At 27.1% G+C, this 18,098-nt stretch overlaps 1 protein-coding gene across 30 annotated transcripts in view; it reads left to right on the forward strand.

The window, feature by feature from the left end:
- Window positions 1–7,710, forward strand: part of LOC111675456 (RIMS-binding protein 2) — a 46,846-nt gene extending 39,136 nt beyond the window's left edge. For 29 of the 30 annotated variants that reach the window (XM_046948913.1, XM_046948926.1, XM_046948936.1 and 26 more), the window contains one exon: window positions 6,020–7,710. In XM_046948913.1, coding sequence (XP_046804869.1) covers window positions 6,020–6,796 — 777 coding nt within the window. In that variant the 3' untranslated portion in view covers window positions 6,797–7,710. The remainder of the gene's footprint in view (window positions 1–6,019) is intronic. The other variant, XM_046948937.1, reaches the window with a different exon arrangement.
- Window positions 7,711–18,098: the final 10,388 nt, after the last annotated feature.

The following is an 18,098-nucleotide window of genomic DNA, read 5'->3' on the forward strand; positions in this document are numbered from 1 at the left end:
AATTTGCAATGAAATAAAAAGGACATCTCTCCTATGACAAGCCTGTGTTGAAATCATCAGTTCTTCAGGTGTTTTTTGTACTTCCATGGAATAAATTCTACTTCTTTTTCGATTCTTCAGAAGTTATTTTTTGCTGAATACTTTTAGAACTTTGTCTATAATAGCAAATGTGGAGTTATTTGTTTTGGATTTAGTTCGGCAACATGATGTCCTATGACGCTATGGATAGCTATCATAACTAAGTGGATAGTATAATTTTGTGAAGATCATTTGTATTCAAGGACAGTATTTCTTATTCAACCTTAACGCAAATAGAAGTAAAATTTTTGTTCCCTTGAAACTTTCGTTCCTCTCGATGGGAAAATTGTAACCTTGTTGTGAAAAATTCATTCACAATAGTTGATTTTGTATGCAACAGCTGTTTAATGTTTACAAATTTCACAACAGGGAATTTTTTTCCTGACAAAAAAGTTAGTGAACGAAAAAAGTGAAAAGGAAACATATTTCACGTGAAATATTGATTGGCGATAGGGGTGATTATTTATCGGACTCAATGAAATTGAGATAAACATTAATGATTTATTCTTACATGGAATGCAGAGGCCTCATGCCGTCTAAAGTTTCAGATTGGTTATTGGTATTGGGCTTGTAAACCATGAACGGTATATTTTTGTTGGCTGATCTTCTCTAACTTTTTGAATATAGAAGTGAATTATAAAACTCCATTCTCCAACCTATTTAGAAGTTTTTATATAATACAGATGAAAAACAGTAGAGGAACCATGAGTAAGTTGATCTAATGGAGTCAACATACTTAGAATTAAACTATTTTTAATATTTTCAAATATCTTAATCTCAGCAACATCTTTTAAATGCACTCCTCCCGATTTCATAAGACAACATTTCACAGAATTCATACAAAAACTAATGAAAACCCTTATTAAAACTAAACTCTAAGTTTTCTAATTTTCCTTTTCACTATCGTTTTTTGTTTTTATTTTCTGTTTACTTTTTGCATTATTTGCTTTTTAAATATTATAATTTTTTTATTTTATGTTTTTTTAATTTCTAAATTTATTATTTATTCTATGGGAAAAGAAACCAATTTTAGTGGGCAAAGGAGACAATTAAGGAGTCATTCGTAATATTGTACTAATGAAATGATTCTTTTATTGTATTCGCCCGCCTTCGTTATTAAACATTTGTCACCCAGAAAAACTTTGTCACATTGAATATAATAATAAAACATGCCACACAAAGCAGAGCGAACTTATTTCTTTTTAAGTTTTTTATTTTTTTTTTTTTCTTTAATTTCGTTAAGTTTTTTTTTTTAATTTTTAAAACCATCATGTTCATAAAATGAAAAAAAATCACAAAATATTTTTTAATTTTTTATAGAAAAACAACTCAAGCCAGTACTGAATAAAATCTCAAACTTTTGTAAATACATCAAATACTCAATATCAATGCTAATTATCTAATCTAGTAACTAGAATTAGAGCAGCATTTGTTTTTAGTGTAATTAAATAAATAAATATATATTTTTAGAAAACAAATCCAGAAAAAAAAAAATCAATGAAATGCTTTAACTATGTATATCTATAGATGTATCATTTTATTTTGTTTTGTTTCATTTTTCAACATTTTTAACAAATATAAATACTAGTATTAATAATCGTAAAAAATTAACAACAACAATAATTAATTAACTTAACGTTTATTTTAATTAATAGTACTTTTTACTTGTACCTCTTAACAAACATAATTTATTATTAAAAAAATATATATTTTTTTTTAAAAAATTTTAAATATTGGATGTAATAAATGGTGTATAAAAAATTTCTATGTGATTCACTGTATGTGTAAAAATATGTCTTTTTTAGTTTTTATTGTCTATTAGTATATAATTATTAATTAATTTTTTTTTTAATTATTATTTTCAAATTTGCTTTTTACTACCAAAAAAATATATAAAAAAACAAAATTAAGTTTAAATGTTTTTGTATTATAAATTTGCTAAATTATTATTGTTTTGTTTCTTTTTTACAAATTTAAGTTTAATTCCATTTGAATTTTGTTTTCGTTCCATTTTTTGATTAATTTCCTAATTTTAATTTAATTTAACTGAAAATCCAACACAAAAAAACTCCACTTACTCCAAAACATTTAATATTTCAAACATTGAAACATTGAGGAAAAGAAATTGCTTTTTTTCCACACTAATAATTTCTAGAGAGTTGAGTTAAAGGTGTTTCTTTTTTTTTGCTTATTTAACAAAAATATGTTTATAATCAATCATAGTTTTTGTTAGATTAACATACATTAATATATTTAAATAATTTAATTGTCAAGTATAAATTTGACAATAGAAAAAAAGTTGCTAGTTCTACATACAGTCAAATGCATACTTACATATGTATGTATATATTTTCAAAATAATTCTACTTATGGTTTTGGAAAAGCTTTCTATTTCTCTCATACAATATTGCGTAACCATTGGCAATTTGATTAAATAGTTTAATCGATTTGATGTTAAATAATTCAACTTATGCTTTTGAAAAAAAGTCTTTTTACGAATTTATATTTCTCTTATACAATTTTGCGCATTCATTCAAAATTTGATTTAATAGTTTAAACAATTTGATAAGCTTCTGGTAATGTAAACCAAACATGCCGAATCGTCTTCATTACTCCGTGAACCTATCAATTAAATACCTAACTTCATTCTTAACTCATTATTCCTTTGAAGAGAAGTCCTATATAAAGGTAATTACTCTGTGTAAAAGACTAGTCTTTAGACTAGACCATAGTCTAGTCTACACTCTAGACCACACTTCTCCATATTCTAGACTACTCTATAGACGAGACAATAGAATAAGGAGTAGAGTTCTGCCTAGTCCGTATACTAGCCCAAGGACTAATTGTTGTAGTAGTCTTTAAAATATACAATGACTACTCTAGTACAAATATAAGTCGATATAAAAGACTATTCCGCTCTAAATATCACTTAAACCAAATTTAAAAGCTAAATCGGTTCACATCGAAAAAGATATACATTAAAAATAAAAAAATCCGGAAAATTTACGCTTTTTTACAATTTCTAATGTAATTTTCACAAAAACTGTGCAATATTCCATAAAAATCACTACACTTTTCTCTCTACATAAAAACTTGGCTCTTGGCGAAACTTGAAAATTAGCGGAATCGGTTCACAATTTCAAAAAACCTCTCATACCAACGTACATATTCCCGAAAAATGTGTTTATTGTTAATAACTTCCGTCAAAATGTCGACATCTTCAGAAAATTTTAAAAATGTTAATAAAATTCATGTTAAGGAAAAAATTTTTTGATTAGTACACAATTGGTAATAGCTCCCATACAAGGTACCCTACAAAAATCACTTTAACGCACATTACTCATTACTTAATTAAGATATTTCTACGAAATATGCAAAATAAAACTTTTTTGGACAGAAATGTAACTGTAAAATTTCACAATTGGTCATTGGACTGGACTATAGAATAGACTACAGACTAGACTACAGACTAGACTACAGACTAGACTACAGACTAGACTACAGACTAGACTATAGACTAGATTATAGAATAGACTATAGACTATGCTATAGACTAGACTATAGACTAGACTATAGACTAGACTATATACTAGACTATAGACTAGACTACAGACCAGACTATAGACTAGACTATAGACTAGAATACAGACCAGACTATAGCCTGGACTATTGACTTGACTATAAATTAGACTATAGACTAGACTATAGATTAGATTATAGACTAGACTATAGAATAGACTATGATATCTAGACTAGACTGTAGACTAGACCAGAGATTAGACCATAGACAAGATTATAGACTAGACTATAGACTAGACTATAGACCAGACTATAGACTAGACTATAGACTAGACTATAGAGTAGACTATAGAGTAGACTATAGACTAGACTATAGACTAGACTATAGACTAGACTATAGACTAGACTATAGACTAGACTATAGACTAGACTATAGACTAGACTATAGACTAGACTATAGACTAGACTATAGACTAGACTATAGACTAGACTATACACTAGACTATAGACTAGACTATATAGATTAGACTATAGACTAGACTATAGACTAGACTAAAGATTAGAATATAAACTACACTATAGACTAAACTATAGACTATACTATAAACTATACTATAGACTAGACTAAAGACTAGACTATAAACTAAACTATAGACTGGACTACAGACCAAACTATAGACTGGACTATAGACCAGACTATAGCCTGGACTATAGACTTGACTATAAATTAGACTATAGTCTAGTCTATAGATTAGATTATAGACTTGACTATAGAATAGACTATAGACTAGACTATGATATCCAGACTATAATAGACTAGACTATAGACTATAGCCGGCTATATATTCACTGACGACAATATAGATGATTTAATTCACCACTTTATCGTCAACGATTACATAGATTTTATGGTTCACAATATATTTTACTTTGTCGTCAACGTTTACACGGATGATATTGCTAAAAATATTGTATTTTTTGCAGACACCACCACTTAGATCCTATATCGATAAAAAATAAATTTTTTTAAAATATATTCATGGTGTAAGGTATTAATTATATGGTCGGCCATGTCCGACTATACTTTCCTATTTGTTTTTTTTTTCATGTCCGACTATACTTTCCTATTTGTTTTTTTTTTTTTGTATAGAACAATGTGTAGACGACTAGATGCAACAAAATATCGCTTGTCTAGTCGTCAGCAGAGTCTTTGCCTAATATTGTCGACATTCGAAAATATCTTTTACGAATCGTCCACTACAAGGTCTAAGCTTTTAATATATTTAAAATAATTTTCAGAAGATTGTTTGCTTAGATGTGTCCACAATTAAACATTTTCAGATCCAACCAAGGTCTAAGCTTTTAATATATTTAAAATAATTTTCAGAAGATTGTTTGCTTAGATGTGTCCACAATTAAACATTTTCAGATCCAACCATTGAAACAAAATCAGTTATTTTTTAAAAACTTTATGATTTTCACTCAAATATAAAAAATATTGAATATTTATGGAATCGGAAGATATACATTTAATTTTTTTATAAATAACTTGAATTAAATAATAAGCTTACCATTATTCAAAATTTAACTAATAATAATACAATAATCTAAAACGAATTTTACATAAAATCAAACTTTTAAAATGATCACAATCTTTCGCGAACTAATCAATTAATATAAACAATAACAATATAGTGCGTAAAGTTAACACTCACAAATTAACAAATCTCTTGCAACGACAGGGTGTTGTATGCAAAATATGTGTTATAAAAGATTTTATCTTAACATTCCAAACCATGAGTAGAACATATTTATGAAATAAAATTTAAAAAGAATTTAATTAATATTAAATATAAAGTAAAAAGCTTTGAAGGTAAACACAACTATTTTCTTATTTCATTCATCATAAATTTGTAGTTAAATAGTTGAAAGTAGTAACAAAAATAAAATAATATAAAATTGGCCCAATATTTTTGTTTCAAGTATTTTACACACATTAATTACACACTTTTAATCATAAATACTTCTTTTGATTAATGTATTGAAAAAATAATAAAATCCAAAGGGAATTTAAAGATGATTTTTAAAAAAACAGTTAAAAATTAAAATAAAAAACCCCAGAGTGGATTCCTTACATGTGTTTTTCTCTTGGCATTTTTTTAAAATAACAACTTTTTCTTCCTTTTAAACAATTTACTTAGTTAAAAATAAAAAAATAAATAAATAATATTGTTCTTTGAAGCCCCACAACTTTGTTACTTTTTGAACAAAATACTATATGTTTTATCAAGTTCTTTTTAGCTAATTTTTTCCTTTATTTTTGATTATTGAAAAACCAAAAAAAAAAAAAACTGTTCAATTGTTAAATTGAGTTACAAAAGCGAAATCTTAAAAATATTTAATGGATTGAACTGTTTTACAGGGGATGATCGGTCGCGGTGGTAATGTTGCTGGCATGCAGCAGCAACAACAACCTTATGGTCAGCAACAAACGCAAATGGGACAACAACAACAGCAGCAGCAACAGTTACAGCAACAACAACAGATGGGTGGCATGGGGCAAATGGGCCAAATGGGTCAGCAGGGTATGATGGGTCAACAGCAGCCAATGGGTCAACAGGGACAACAGCAAATGAACCAGATGGGCCAGCAGATGGGTCAAATGGGCATGATGGGCCAGCAGCAACAGCAGCCTGGTCAACAGATGGGACAAATGGGTATGATGGGTCAGCCGCAACAACAACAACAACAACAACAGCAACAACAACCTCCTCCCGTATCGCAACCCTCAGGCGGTTTATTATCCGGTGCAACTAGTTTGCTCTCGGGTGCTACTTCGGCTGCCACCGGTGGTCTATTTGGATCTAAACAACCACCAAAACAAGATCCAATGCAACCACAAGGTGGTGCGCAGCCAACGCAGCAAACATCAACCGGCCTGGGAGGATTATTTGGCGGCGGCCAACAGCAGCAGCAACAACAACAGCAGCAACAACAACAGCAACCCCAACAACAACAGCAGCAACAACAACAACCACAAGTGCCACCTCAAGGTCAACAGCCACCACCACAGAGCCAAGGGCCCGGTGCTGGTCTGCTGGGCGGTCTTAAAGGTATCGCCGCAGCAGCGCCGGGTGGTGATGTGCTGTCGAAAGGTAAGGATCTCTTTGGCAAATTCGGATTCGGTTTTGGCAAATAACCCCGGTCATATTATAGGTCGTTTTTATATATATTATATTAATAATAATTATTATATATTAATAAATTACTTAATAATTAATTAAAACAAAAATAATACTAATAATACATATTGAAAATAATTAATAATAAAAGAAGTAAACAGGAAGAAGAAGAACTTTACAATATAATAACAAAGACAAGAAAAGGTTTATTTTATTTAGGAATTTTAAGATCCATTTAAATTTTTTGCTAAATATTTTAAAAATTATGTTCTTTACAACTTTAAATGAAATCTTCAAAATTTCACATTTTACTTAATATATCTTTAGTATTCCAAGTGTTAGACTACCGATATTTTTAAAATCCGTTGTTTATATTAAATAGATTATCGAAGATTCCAATAAGAATAAATCATTTTATATAGACTAGACTTTAGACTAAACTATAGACTACATTGCAGTCGAAACTGTTAGACTATAGACTAGACTATAGATAAGACTACGGACTAGACCATGGTCTAGAATACAGTCTACCGTAAAGAACAAATTATAGACTAGAACATAGGATATACTATAGACTAGATATAGGATATTATATAAACTAGACTAAAGAATAGACTAGAGTATATACTAGACTATAGACTAGACTACAGACTAAACTATATATTAGACTATAGACCATAAACTATACTAAGACTAGACCTTAGACTAGACTATAGACTAGACTATAGACTAGACTATAGACTAGACTATAGACAAGACTATAGTCTAGACCATATACTACACCACAGACTAGATCACTAAATCATAGACGAATCTATAGAATAGTCTAAACTATATAAGACTATAGACTTGACTTAGACTAGCATATAAAATAGACTAGAGACAAGTCCAGACAAGACTATATAGAATATGATGGACTATAGTCTAGACTGTACTATAGACTAAAATTTAGACTACACTATAGTTTGGACTATATATATAGTCTAGTCTATAGCATAGTCTATAGTTAAATCTATGGTCTTGTCTATATTCTAGTCTTTAATTTAGTCTATAGTCTAGAATATAGATTTGAATATGGACTAGACTATAAGCTAAACTATATACTGGACTGTAGACTAAAGTACATAGGTTAGGCTACTTACTAGATTATACACTATACTATAAACTAATAAAACTATACTATAGACTAGTATATAGAGTAAATTATAGACTAAACTATGAACATAACTTTAAACTAGCCTATTGTTTTGACTATTGACTAACCTATAGTCTACACTTTACTGCAGACTGACTAGAATTTATATTGGAATATATACTAGATTTCAGACTAGACTTAACTATAGACTCGACTATATTGTAAACTTTAAACTAAACTCTAGACTAAAGACAAGACTAGATATTAGACTAGACTACATACTAGATTATACATTAGACTATAGACTAGACTACAGACTTAATAAGAAGTACTCAATTTTCCATGATTGTCTTAGACTAGAGAGACTGGTCAATAACCAAGTTAATGAATTACCAGTATTTAGACATATTTGTGGACTTGTCATTGGACTATTCGATAGACTGGTCAATTGGTTAGTTCATATATGGATTAGCCCCTAAACTAAATACTTGATCAATCACAAAATTAGTTCATAGGCTAGTCAAAGACCAGTCTATAGAGTAGCTCATAGTCAATAGAGTAGGCCGTTGGCTAGACGCTAATTTTGTCTTTACACTAGTCTATATATCTGTCAGGACACATGTATTTATTTTAAGCTTTAATCCGAATATATGTAAAAACCCAGTCACGGTTGACACATAGAAACTTTTGAATTTGTGAGAGAGAGAGGAAGAAAAAAAATATAATTTTTCTTTATTCTTTCTCATGCAAAATCAAAAAAAACCGTGGTCGGCTTAAAGGGTTCGCAGTCAAAGTTGCCTCATACTAAAAATTTTGACATGTGTTTTTATTAAAATATATTTGGTTTAAACATTCCTACGCTATGTAAACTATATATCTCATTAGTTGATGGCTTTGAGTGACGACCACTGCTTTAACTGTTTGTTTTTTTTCCTAAGATTATATTTTACATTATTATTGTGTAAAAATTTTAAATAATTTAATTTTTTAAAAACCTTTTCTTGTCATTAACCATATATAAAATTATATAAATAGTAATTAATTTTTTATTAATTTTAAATTGATAGAAAATTAAACTATATTTTTGCTCTTTATAAAAAAATCCCCATCAAAGAAAAAAAAAACCTTAAAGGATTAATAAAAATAAAAACAAAATAAATCAATAAAATTTTCCAATAAATAGTTGAAAACAAAAACTTATTTATTCCTCCGCAAACAAAAAAATATTTTCATTAATTTTGTTAAAAAGAAAAACAATTCAACAAAAAACGTTGTAAAATTTTAAATTAATTAAAGAAAAACAAAAATAATTATTATTGTAATGAAAATTTTGAAAAAATAAATAAAATCCCCCAATGAAATGCAATAATATATTTGTTTAAACAAATTTAAAGTTAATTGAATATTAAAAACAAAAATCACCATCATTTAATTGATTGTAAACATATTATACATACATAAATTATATTATATTATATATATTAAATATAAAGTTATATTAAATATTAATAATAATGATAAATTAAAGAAAAAAATTAAAATTTATAAAAACATATTAAATATTTACAATTATTTGTTACGCACATTGTTAAATTTGCTACTGTTGCTGACCAGTTTATAAAAAAATAAAAAAAACAAATTGAGTAAAATACAAAAAAAATATATATATTATATAAAGAATAATAAAAAAATCTATACATATACATATAAATTATTAATTTAAATGAAATTAATAATATAAAACAAACCAAAAAAATAAAAATTATTAAAAAGAAAAACAAAAAAAATATATTAAAACTAAAATTTATTAAATCAAAAACAAAAAACATTAAACACTTTAACTTAACACATAAATACAGTCAAACAAAAATAAATTTAAAAACTCTTATAAAACTCTTATACATACATTATTTCTTATACTTATACATATAGAGTGAAACAAAAAACAAAAAAAGTTTAAACAAATTATTTCTTTATTTCTTTTATTTAACACTTACTTAATTTTTTCAACATAAGGCTTCGATTTATTATATATTTCCTAATATAATTACAAAAACTAAAAAAAAACATTAAAAACAACTACTAATCACTTAACATATTTACATGCATACATACTTACTACTACTATTTACTACAACTACGACTAAAATACTACTTTATTACTTTAACAATTTAAAAAGTTTCTTCTTAATTTCTTTATTTATTCGTATTTTCAATACCTCTTTTTTAGTTTAAAATATAATTTTACATTTAAATGCTTTAAATAATTGAATTTATTAGTAACTAAAATCAAATAATGACTAAATAATTGACAAATATGTATTGAAAATCTACAGCTACTTGAAACCATCCAAATATAATAATAACAATAGGGCACTGCCGTATTTAAATTTATCATACTACAATAAGCTAACTTACATACATTCATAATAACACATCAAAATATTGTTTAAATTTTATATTTAATAAAATTTCTATATTTTAACTATTCATTTTCTTTTGTTTAATATCGTTGTTACCTTATTAATGTTCTTTGTTAGTTTGCCACTCATATACAGTAATTGTATTTACACGTGGAGTTGCCATAGTTTATTTTTTAAACAGTATTTATAATACCAGGTTCACACGAGCAGTTGAAATACTAAATTCGACCTCTGAATGACAATCGCCAAATAACCCGTTTCAATCATTATTTTGTAATTTTTTGGAATATTTGTGTGTATATGATACAAAAATACTTTTATTACATTATTTTAACAGTTTAAGTTTTATATTTTCTATTTATTTGCTTATTTTGTAATTTTCTTCTTCAACAAATGAAAAGAAATATCCAAAATAATTATAGATGACACTTATTTATTTGTAATTCTTACTTAATTCAAACTGAATTACGTACAGCTTGTGTAATTCGCAGCTGAAATTTTGTAGGCTAATCATGTCATTCGGTAGAATGAGAGCGAATAATTGCACCGTGTTAACGGGGTATAAATCAGTTCGTAATTGAGCGTTGAATAATTGTATCGTCTGAACGGGGTATACATTTTTTAGGATTCCGTGTAGGAAATGTCAATATTAAAAATATGTTAAAATACTATTAATACCGTTGTACCAGTTCCGAATTATACCCCAAACAAGGCTTAGTGCTATAGACATTTAATGGCCACTTTTGAAGTGGTAATAAATGTTATTGTTTTTAAAGTTCTTCATATGGTAACATTATAACCAGAAACTTAGTAGTACATTCCTATATCTTATGGAACTTTAGAAATTTACTATAGAAATTTTCTTAAGGAATATCGACATGTTTTTTAAAAAAGTCGCTATATATTTTGGGTCTATATATATATTGTATTGACACTGAAATTATTGATTGAAGATATTTGAGCTAGTACAGTTGACAAAAAGACATATGGACCCATTTTAATAGCAGAGTTGTTATTTAAAACTGTTTTTGGCTTCAATTTCTATTCCGTTTAGGAAATGTTTCCAAACATAACGTATTAAATCTCAGATTGTTTAAAATTTTGGTTCAACCTCAAATTCGTATCTTCGAAAGAATGAATTAACTAAATAGTTTATTAATTATCATATAAAACTTTCGAAACTTCTACTTTCCGATTCGGATTTGCAATATATATAAAGCTATATATACACAGTTGTCAGATCATACAAAATAGGAAGATCTGACAAGGTACTGACAATCCAAATTGTAAGTTTAGTCGATTGTAAAAAAACCTTACAATTTCACTGATAAGCAATTGTCAGACAATAAATTTTATTAGTTTACACTGTTATTCACTTATGAGTACACGTTTAACAGATCATACAACGTTGAAAGAAATGGCTATGTACTAACAATGTAAAATTTTAAGCAATAAGTAAATTCTCAATTCAGACAATTGTAAAACACCTTACAATTGTATTACCACATAATAAGTTTAGTTGTCTGAAAATTACAATGATTTCATTGTAATTTTCAGGCAAATCAAAAGCGAAAAAATGCAAACTAACGGCATTTTGGGTGACAATATTGTCAGATAACTGTCTTACAATATATGGACAGATTTTCTGACAAATATCTTGCAACTGTGTGAACTGACAGTTTACATTGTGATGGCAAATTTTTATTGTCAATATTGTTAGGGCTGAAAAACGTGTAGACGTTAAAAGCCTTAAAATTATGTCCAAGAAATAAAATTTGATCGAATTAAAACTGTAGAACCCCTATTGAGCTTGTTGTATTCTCCTTTACGAAATGCTAATGTGAAAATCGTATACAGTGCTCTATGAAGGTATATTGTTCGATTCCTGTACGTAGTTTCTTAAAATATTCTTATTTAATTGAATACCAATTCCAGAGTTATGATTATGCCCTATATTTATTTGAATCTATTCGTCCGGTTTTTTAGTATTTATATAAGAAAGCATTAATTTGTAAAATTGTTTTTAAACTAAAATATTATATATAAAAACACCAAGTTTCTTAATCAAATTTTTTTTAATTTGATCTTATTTATCGCAAAACAATGTTTTTATTATTTAATTATGCTGCACTTATGAAAATAATTCAAATAATACTTTAATTAATCTAAAATAGTATATCCTAAGTATATCCTCATATAGGAAGTAAAAACAGTTATGCGAAGAGTTGTATTACGAATAATTTCTGTGTGTAAACGGGGTATAAGCTTTAATGCATGTAGCGTATGCTGGAGGTCCAACGATTTTTTAACGTTTTTTTTGCTTCATTTTTAAAAACTTCGTGCTTTTTAAATATATAATATAAATTGTCAAAATCAGCTGAAATATTCGGGCGCCGCTTATGATGCTTAGAAACGTAGAAAGTAGGCATACTTAAGCCTTCATTTTAATTTTTTGACAGTGGCGTAGAATGCGAAGAAGCGTAAAATGCATGGTGTGAAACTCCAGCTTTAAAATTGATAAACACAAGTTCAAAACTGAGTTTAATTTCAAAATCAGCTAATATTAATAAGAAACTAAGAAAAATTGATCTACTCTAAGCCTAATTCGCATCACGCCATTCTAATACAATGTTCGCACGAACAGTTAAATTATGCTTATATCTTGTAGCAAGCACCTGTATGATCCTACCTTGAATATGAAAAAGTGTTTAACGCAACTTTAAACAAGTGCGAGGAGCGATACGCATTTATTATTAAAGTTCTCGTTAAGAATTTGTCAAAAATTACGTACGGACGTGCAAGTTTTTCATGAGTATTGTTTCCCATTTGTATGTTTAGTTAATGAAAAAGTCAGTATGATAGTTCCAAAGACAATCAATTGGAATCGTTTTCCATTTCCAAATATCAAAATAAATTTAAAGAATTTTATCGAAAATTCCAATAACGAAAACGAGTAAGATTAGTGGAAACCTTTTAAAGTGTTTTAGGTAAATCAAGTACATTTAAGTCAGTAAAAACTTGGCATTTTACAAATTCCCAAAAATTAAATAACACTTCTCTTTCACTTTCTATTTAAACGATTAAACGCTGTTAAAATTGCTAAGACGGCAACACTGTCATTGTTTACCATATTTTGTACCATTTACCGTTCGCTACACTGCGAGCAATTAAACGTAAGTGCAGCATAAACTTTTGTTACTTTTATTGCTTCTAATGTTCGAAAAATAAAACTTTAATAAAGTAAAACAAAGAATTATAATTGCAATAACTAAAACCTCGTAAAGTAAAGAAACCAAAGCGAATAGACCAATAATAATTACCAAGCATATACAAAGTAAAGAATAAAATTAATTAATTTAAAACTAAAACATAAACAATTAGATGAAAATATAAAAAAAAACAAAAAATACACTACTACAAACATAACACATACTAAATACTTAAACCTATACATATAAACATTAATTACAAACATAGATACATACTACATAGATAACAGTTAGTATATGAACATAAATAATTTAAGTTTCTTCGATTAATTTATTTAAGTTTTATGTTTTAAATTTAATGATTTTTCTTATTTAAAGCAATTGATTAAACTAAAATATTTTCTTCGGCTTGTAATAAACTAAAACAAAATAAAAAATATATTAATTAAAAACAAATGAAAATATTAAATTTAAATGCATAAAAAAAATTTCCAAAATTTAGTGCTTTATTTTAAATTAAACAAACAAGTTTCCTATTAAAGCATAATATATCATAAATTAAAAATAATAAATAAAAAATATATCTATCTTATAAATTTTATATTATTATAATAATTATAATAATAAAATAATAGAAGAAAACAACAACAAAAAGAAAAAGAGAAAAAACAACAACAACCTTTAACAAAATGCCATAAATAATTATACTTTGAAATGTACCTTTTTTGCTTTAAACAATATATTTATAAACAAAAAATACAAAATACCAACAACAACAAAAAAACTTATTAAAGAAACAAAGAAATAAATATATTTATGAGTAATTCTGATGAAAACGTACATAAATTCGTACATACTTACATTAAAATAAACATATACAAACATATTTATAAATATATTTAAAGAAAAATACAAAAAAAAAAAAAAAACAACTAAATTCTATACAATCCCGTTACAGAAAATCCACAAAATATTTACTTTAAAATCCTACATAAACAAATTATAACAAAAAAATGGTAGACAAATATATAAACAAATGTTATAAACATACACTGAGAGAAAAAACAAAACACTTAAATAATCATTGTAAATTAACAGAAATAAAAACTATTAAACATCCCCACAAACAAATTTCACGAAAATCCCCATAATTCCCCTAAATCTAATAAAATTTAAACAATAAACAACATCATAAATATATATATCAAGTATTTAATTACAAAAAACACAAAATTTCAACAAATTTAAAACAATAAACAAATGCAAATAAAATTTTAAGCCTAAGAAAAAAAAAAACACGAAAGTTTGTCACAAAATTGTATGAAATGAAATGGAATGAAACAAAAACAAAACCAAATAAATAATTTATTTAAAAAAACTCTAACTTATCCCACGCAAAAATCTACAATATTTAGTTTAAATAATTTAGTTTTTCTTTTTCTAATCAATTCTATTATTTAAAATAAAAACAAACAAACAACAAAAAAACCAAAACAAAAACAAATATTTTCTAATTTTAATACACACAATCATAGTTATTGAAAATTTAATAAATTTATGAAAAAAAAACAAAAAACTTATAAAAATAAATAAAAAACAAAAATTATAAAAAAATAAAATATTTGTTAATTTCTTCGGTTTCTTTTCTTTGTTCAAAAAAGCCAATCATTAAATACAAAAAAAAAACAATTTCAAAACAAAACCCACAAAAATTTGAAATCTACCAATAATAACAACAACAATAAAAAACATTACAAGCAACTTAAAAGCAAATAATAAACATTAATATAAATAAAACTCTTTAAATAATTAATAAACAAACAAAAAAAAAGCTAAAAAATTAATAAAAAGAAAAGTAATAATAACAAACAAAAAATAATAATAAACAATTGTTATACGGTATTATTATACTTTTTCTATAACTTATAATTTATTTATTGAAATAAAACTGAGAAAAAAAATGAATAAAAATTTAAACAAAAATAATATTAAAAACAATTGTTATCATATTTAGAAATACAACAAAATCTGGTAAATATGTATTGAGCGCATTCACTAAGAGAAAAACATTGTGGTTTGCTAGTTTCACAACAAATTTACTAAATGTTATATTTATTCAACGTTGCCAATTTAGTGCTTTTTGATAATCAGAAGTGAAGAGAAGTACATATATTATAAACGCCATACCATAAAGAGAAACACCTTGGACCAATTGTGAAAAATTAAGCACTTTTTTACTTTTTGATATAGAAATACATCGTAGTACAAAATTTCGGAAGTTTCTTCAACTTATATACATATACATATGTATATACTTCTAATATATAGTTTAGTTTGAATAGGCTAATCTATGGTTTAGTGTATAATATACACTAAACTACTCTGGTCTATAGTTTAGTCTGTAATATAATCTATATTATAGTTCTTAGACTAGTTTGTAGTCTATTTTCAAGTCTATAGCTTAGATTAGTGTATTCCAGTCTATAGTCTAAATTGTACATAGTCTAGCCTAGATTTTTGTTAAGTCTATAGTTAATACCCACAGTCCCGTGTTTAGTCTATAGTCTATTCTATAGTCCAGTCTATAGTTTAGTCTATAGTCTAGTCTACAGTCTAGTATATAGTCTTGTCTATTGTTCAGGCTATCGTCTGGTCTATAGTCCAGCCCATAGTCTAGTCTGTAATCTAGTTTATTGTCTAGTCTTTAGCCTATTTCACAGTCTAGTCTAAAATCTAGTCCATAGTCTAGTCTATAGTCTAGTCTATAGTCTAGTCTATAGTCTAGTCTATACTCTAGTCTATAGTCTAGTCTATAGTCTAGTCTATACTCTAGTCTATAATTTAGTCTATAGTCTAGTCTATAGTCTAGTCTATAGTCTAGTCTATAGTCTAGTCTATAGTCTAGTCTATAGTCTAGTCTATAGTCTAGTCTATAGTCTAGTCTATAGTCTAGTCTATAGTCTAGTCTATAGTCTAGTCTATAGTCTAGTCTATAGTCTAGTCTATAGTCTAGTCTATAGTCTAGTCTATAGTCTAGTCTATAGTCTAGTCTATAGTCTAGTCTATAGTCTAGTCTATAGTCTAGTCTATAGTCTAGTCTATAGTCTAGTCTATAGTCTAGTCTATAGTCTAGTCTATAGTCTAGTCTATAGTCTAGTCTATAGTCTAGTCTATAGTCTAGTCTATAGTCTAGTCTATAGTCTAGTCTATAGTCTAGTCTATAGTCTAGTCTATAGTCTAGTCTATAGTCTAGTCTATAGTCTAGTCTATAGTCTAGTCTATAGTCTAGTCTATAGTCTAGTCTATAGTCTAGTCTATAGTCTAGTCTATAGTCTAGTCTATAGTCTAGTCTATAGTCTAGTCTATAGTCTAGTCTATAGTCTAGTCTATAGTCTAGTCTATAGTCTAGTCTATAGTCTAGTCTATAGTCTAGTCTATAGTCTAGTCTATAGTCTAGTCTATAGTCTAGTCTATAGTCTAGTCTATAGTCTAGTCTATAGTCTAGTCTATAGTCTAGTCTATAGTCTAGTCTATAGTCTAGTCTATAGTCTAGTCTATAGTCTAGTCTATAGTCTAGTCTATAGTCTAGTCTATAGTCTAGTCTATAGTCTAGTCTATAGTCTAGTCTATAGTCTAGTCTATAGTCTAGTCTATAGTCTAGTCTATAGTCTAGTCTATAGTCTAGTCTATAGTCTAGTCTATAGTCTAGTCTATAGTCTAGTCTATAGTCTAGTCTATAGTCTAGTCTATAGTCTAGTCTATAGTCTAGTCTATAGTCTAGTCTATAGTCTTGTCTATAGTCTAGTCTATAGTCTAGTCTATAGTCTAGTCTATAGTCTAGTCTATAGTCTAGTCTATAGTCTAGTCTATAGTCTAGTCTATAGTCTAGTCTATAGTCTAGTTTATAGTCTAGTCTATAGTCTAGTCTATAGTCTAGTCTATAGTCTAGTCTATAGTCTAGTCTATAGTCTAGTCTATAGTCTAGACTATAGTCTAGTCAAGTCTATAGTCTAGTCAAGTCTATAGTCTAGTCTATAGTCTAGTCTATAGTCTAGTCTATAGTCTAGTCTATAGTCTAGTCTATAGTCTAGTCTATAGTCTAGTCTATAGTCTAGTTTATAGTCTAGTCTATAGTCTAGTCTATAGTCTAGTCTATAGTCTAGTCTATAGACTAGTCTAAAGTCTAGTCTATAGTCTTGTCTATAATCTAGTCTGTAGTATAGTCTAAAATCTAGCCTATAGTCTAGTCTATAGTCTAGTTTATAGTCTAGTTTACTGTCTAGTCTATAGTCTAATTTATGGCCTGGTCTAAAGTCTAGTCTATGGTCCAGTCTATAGTCTAGTCTATAGTTTAGTCTATAGTCTAGTCTATAGTCTAGTGTTTAGTTTATAGTCTAAGTCTATAATCTATTCTATAGTCCAGTCTATAGTTTAGTCTAGTCTACAGTCAAATATATAGTCTTGTCTATTGTCCAGGCTATCGTCTGGTCTATAGTCCAGTCCATAGTCTAGTCTGTAATCTAGTTTATTGTCTAGTCTTTAGTCTATTTTA

This window comes from Lucilia cuprina, chromosome 4 (genome assembly GCF_022045245.1).
Source record: "Lucilia cuprina isolate Lc7/37 chromosome 4, ASM2204524v1, whole genome shotgun sequence".
Classification (NCBI taxonomy): Eukaryota; Metazoa; Arthropoda; class Insecta; order Diptera; family Calliphoridae; genus Lucilia; species Lucilia cuprina.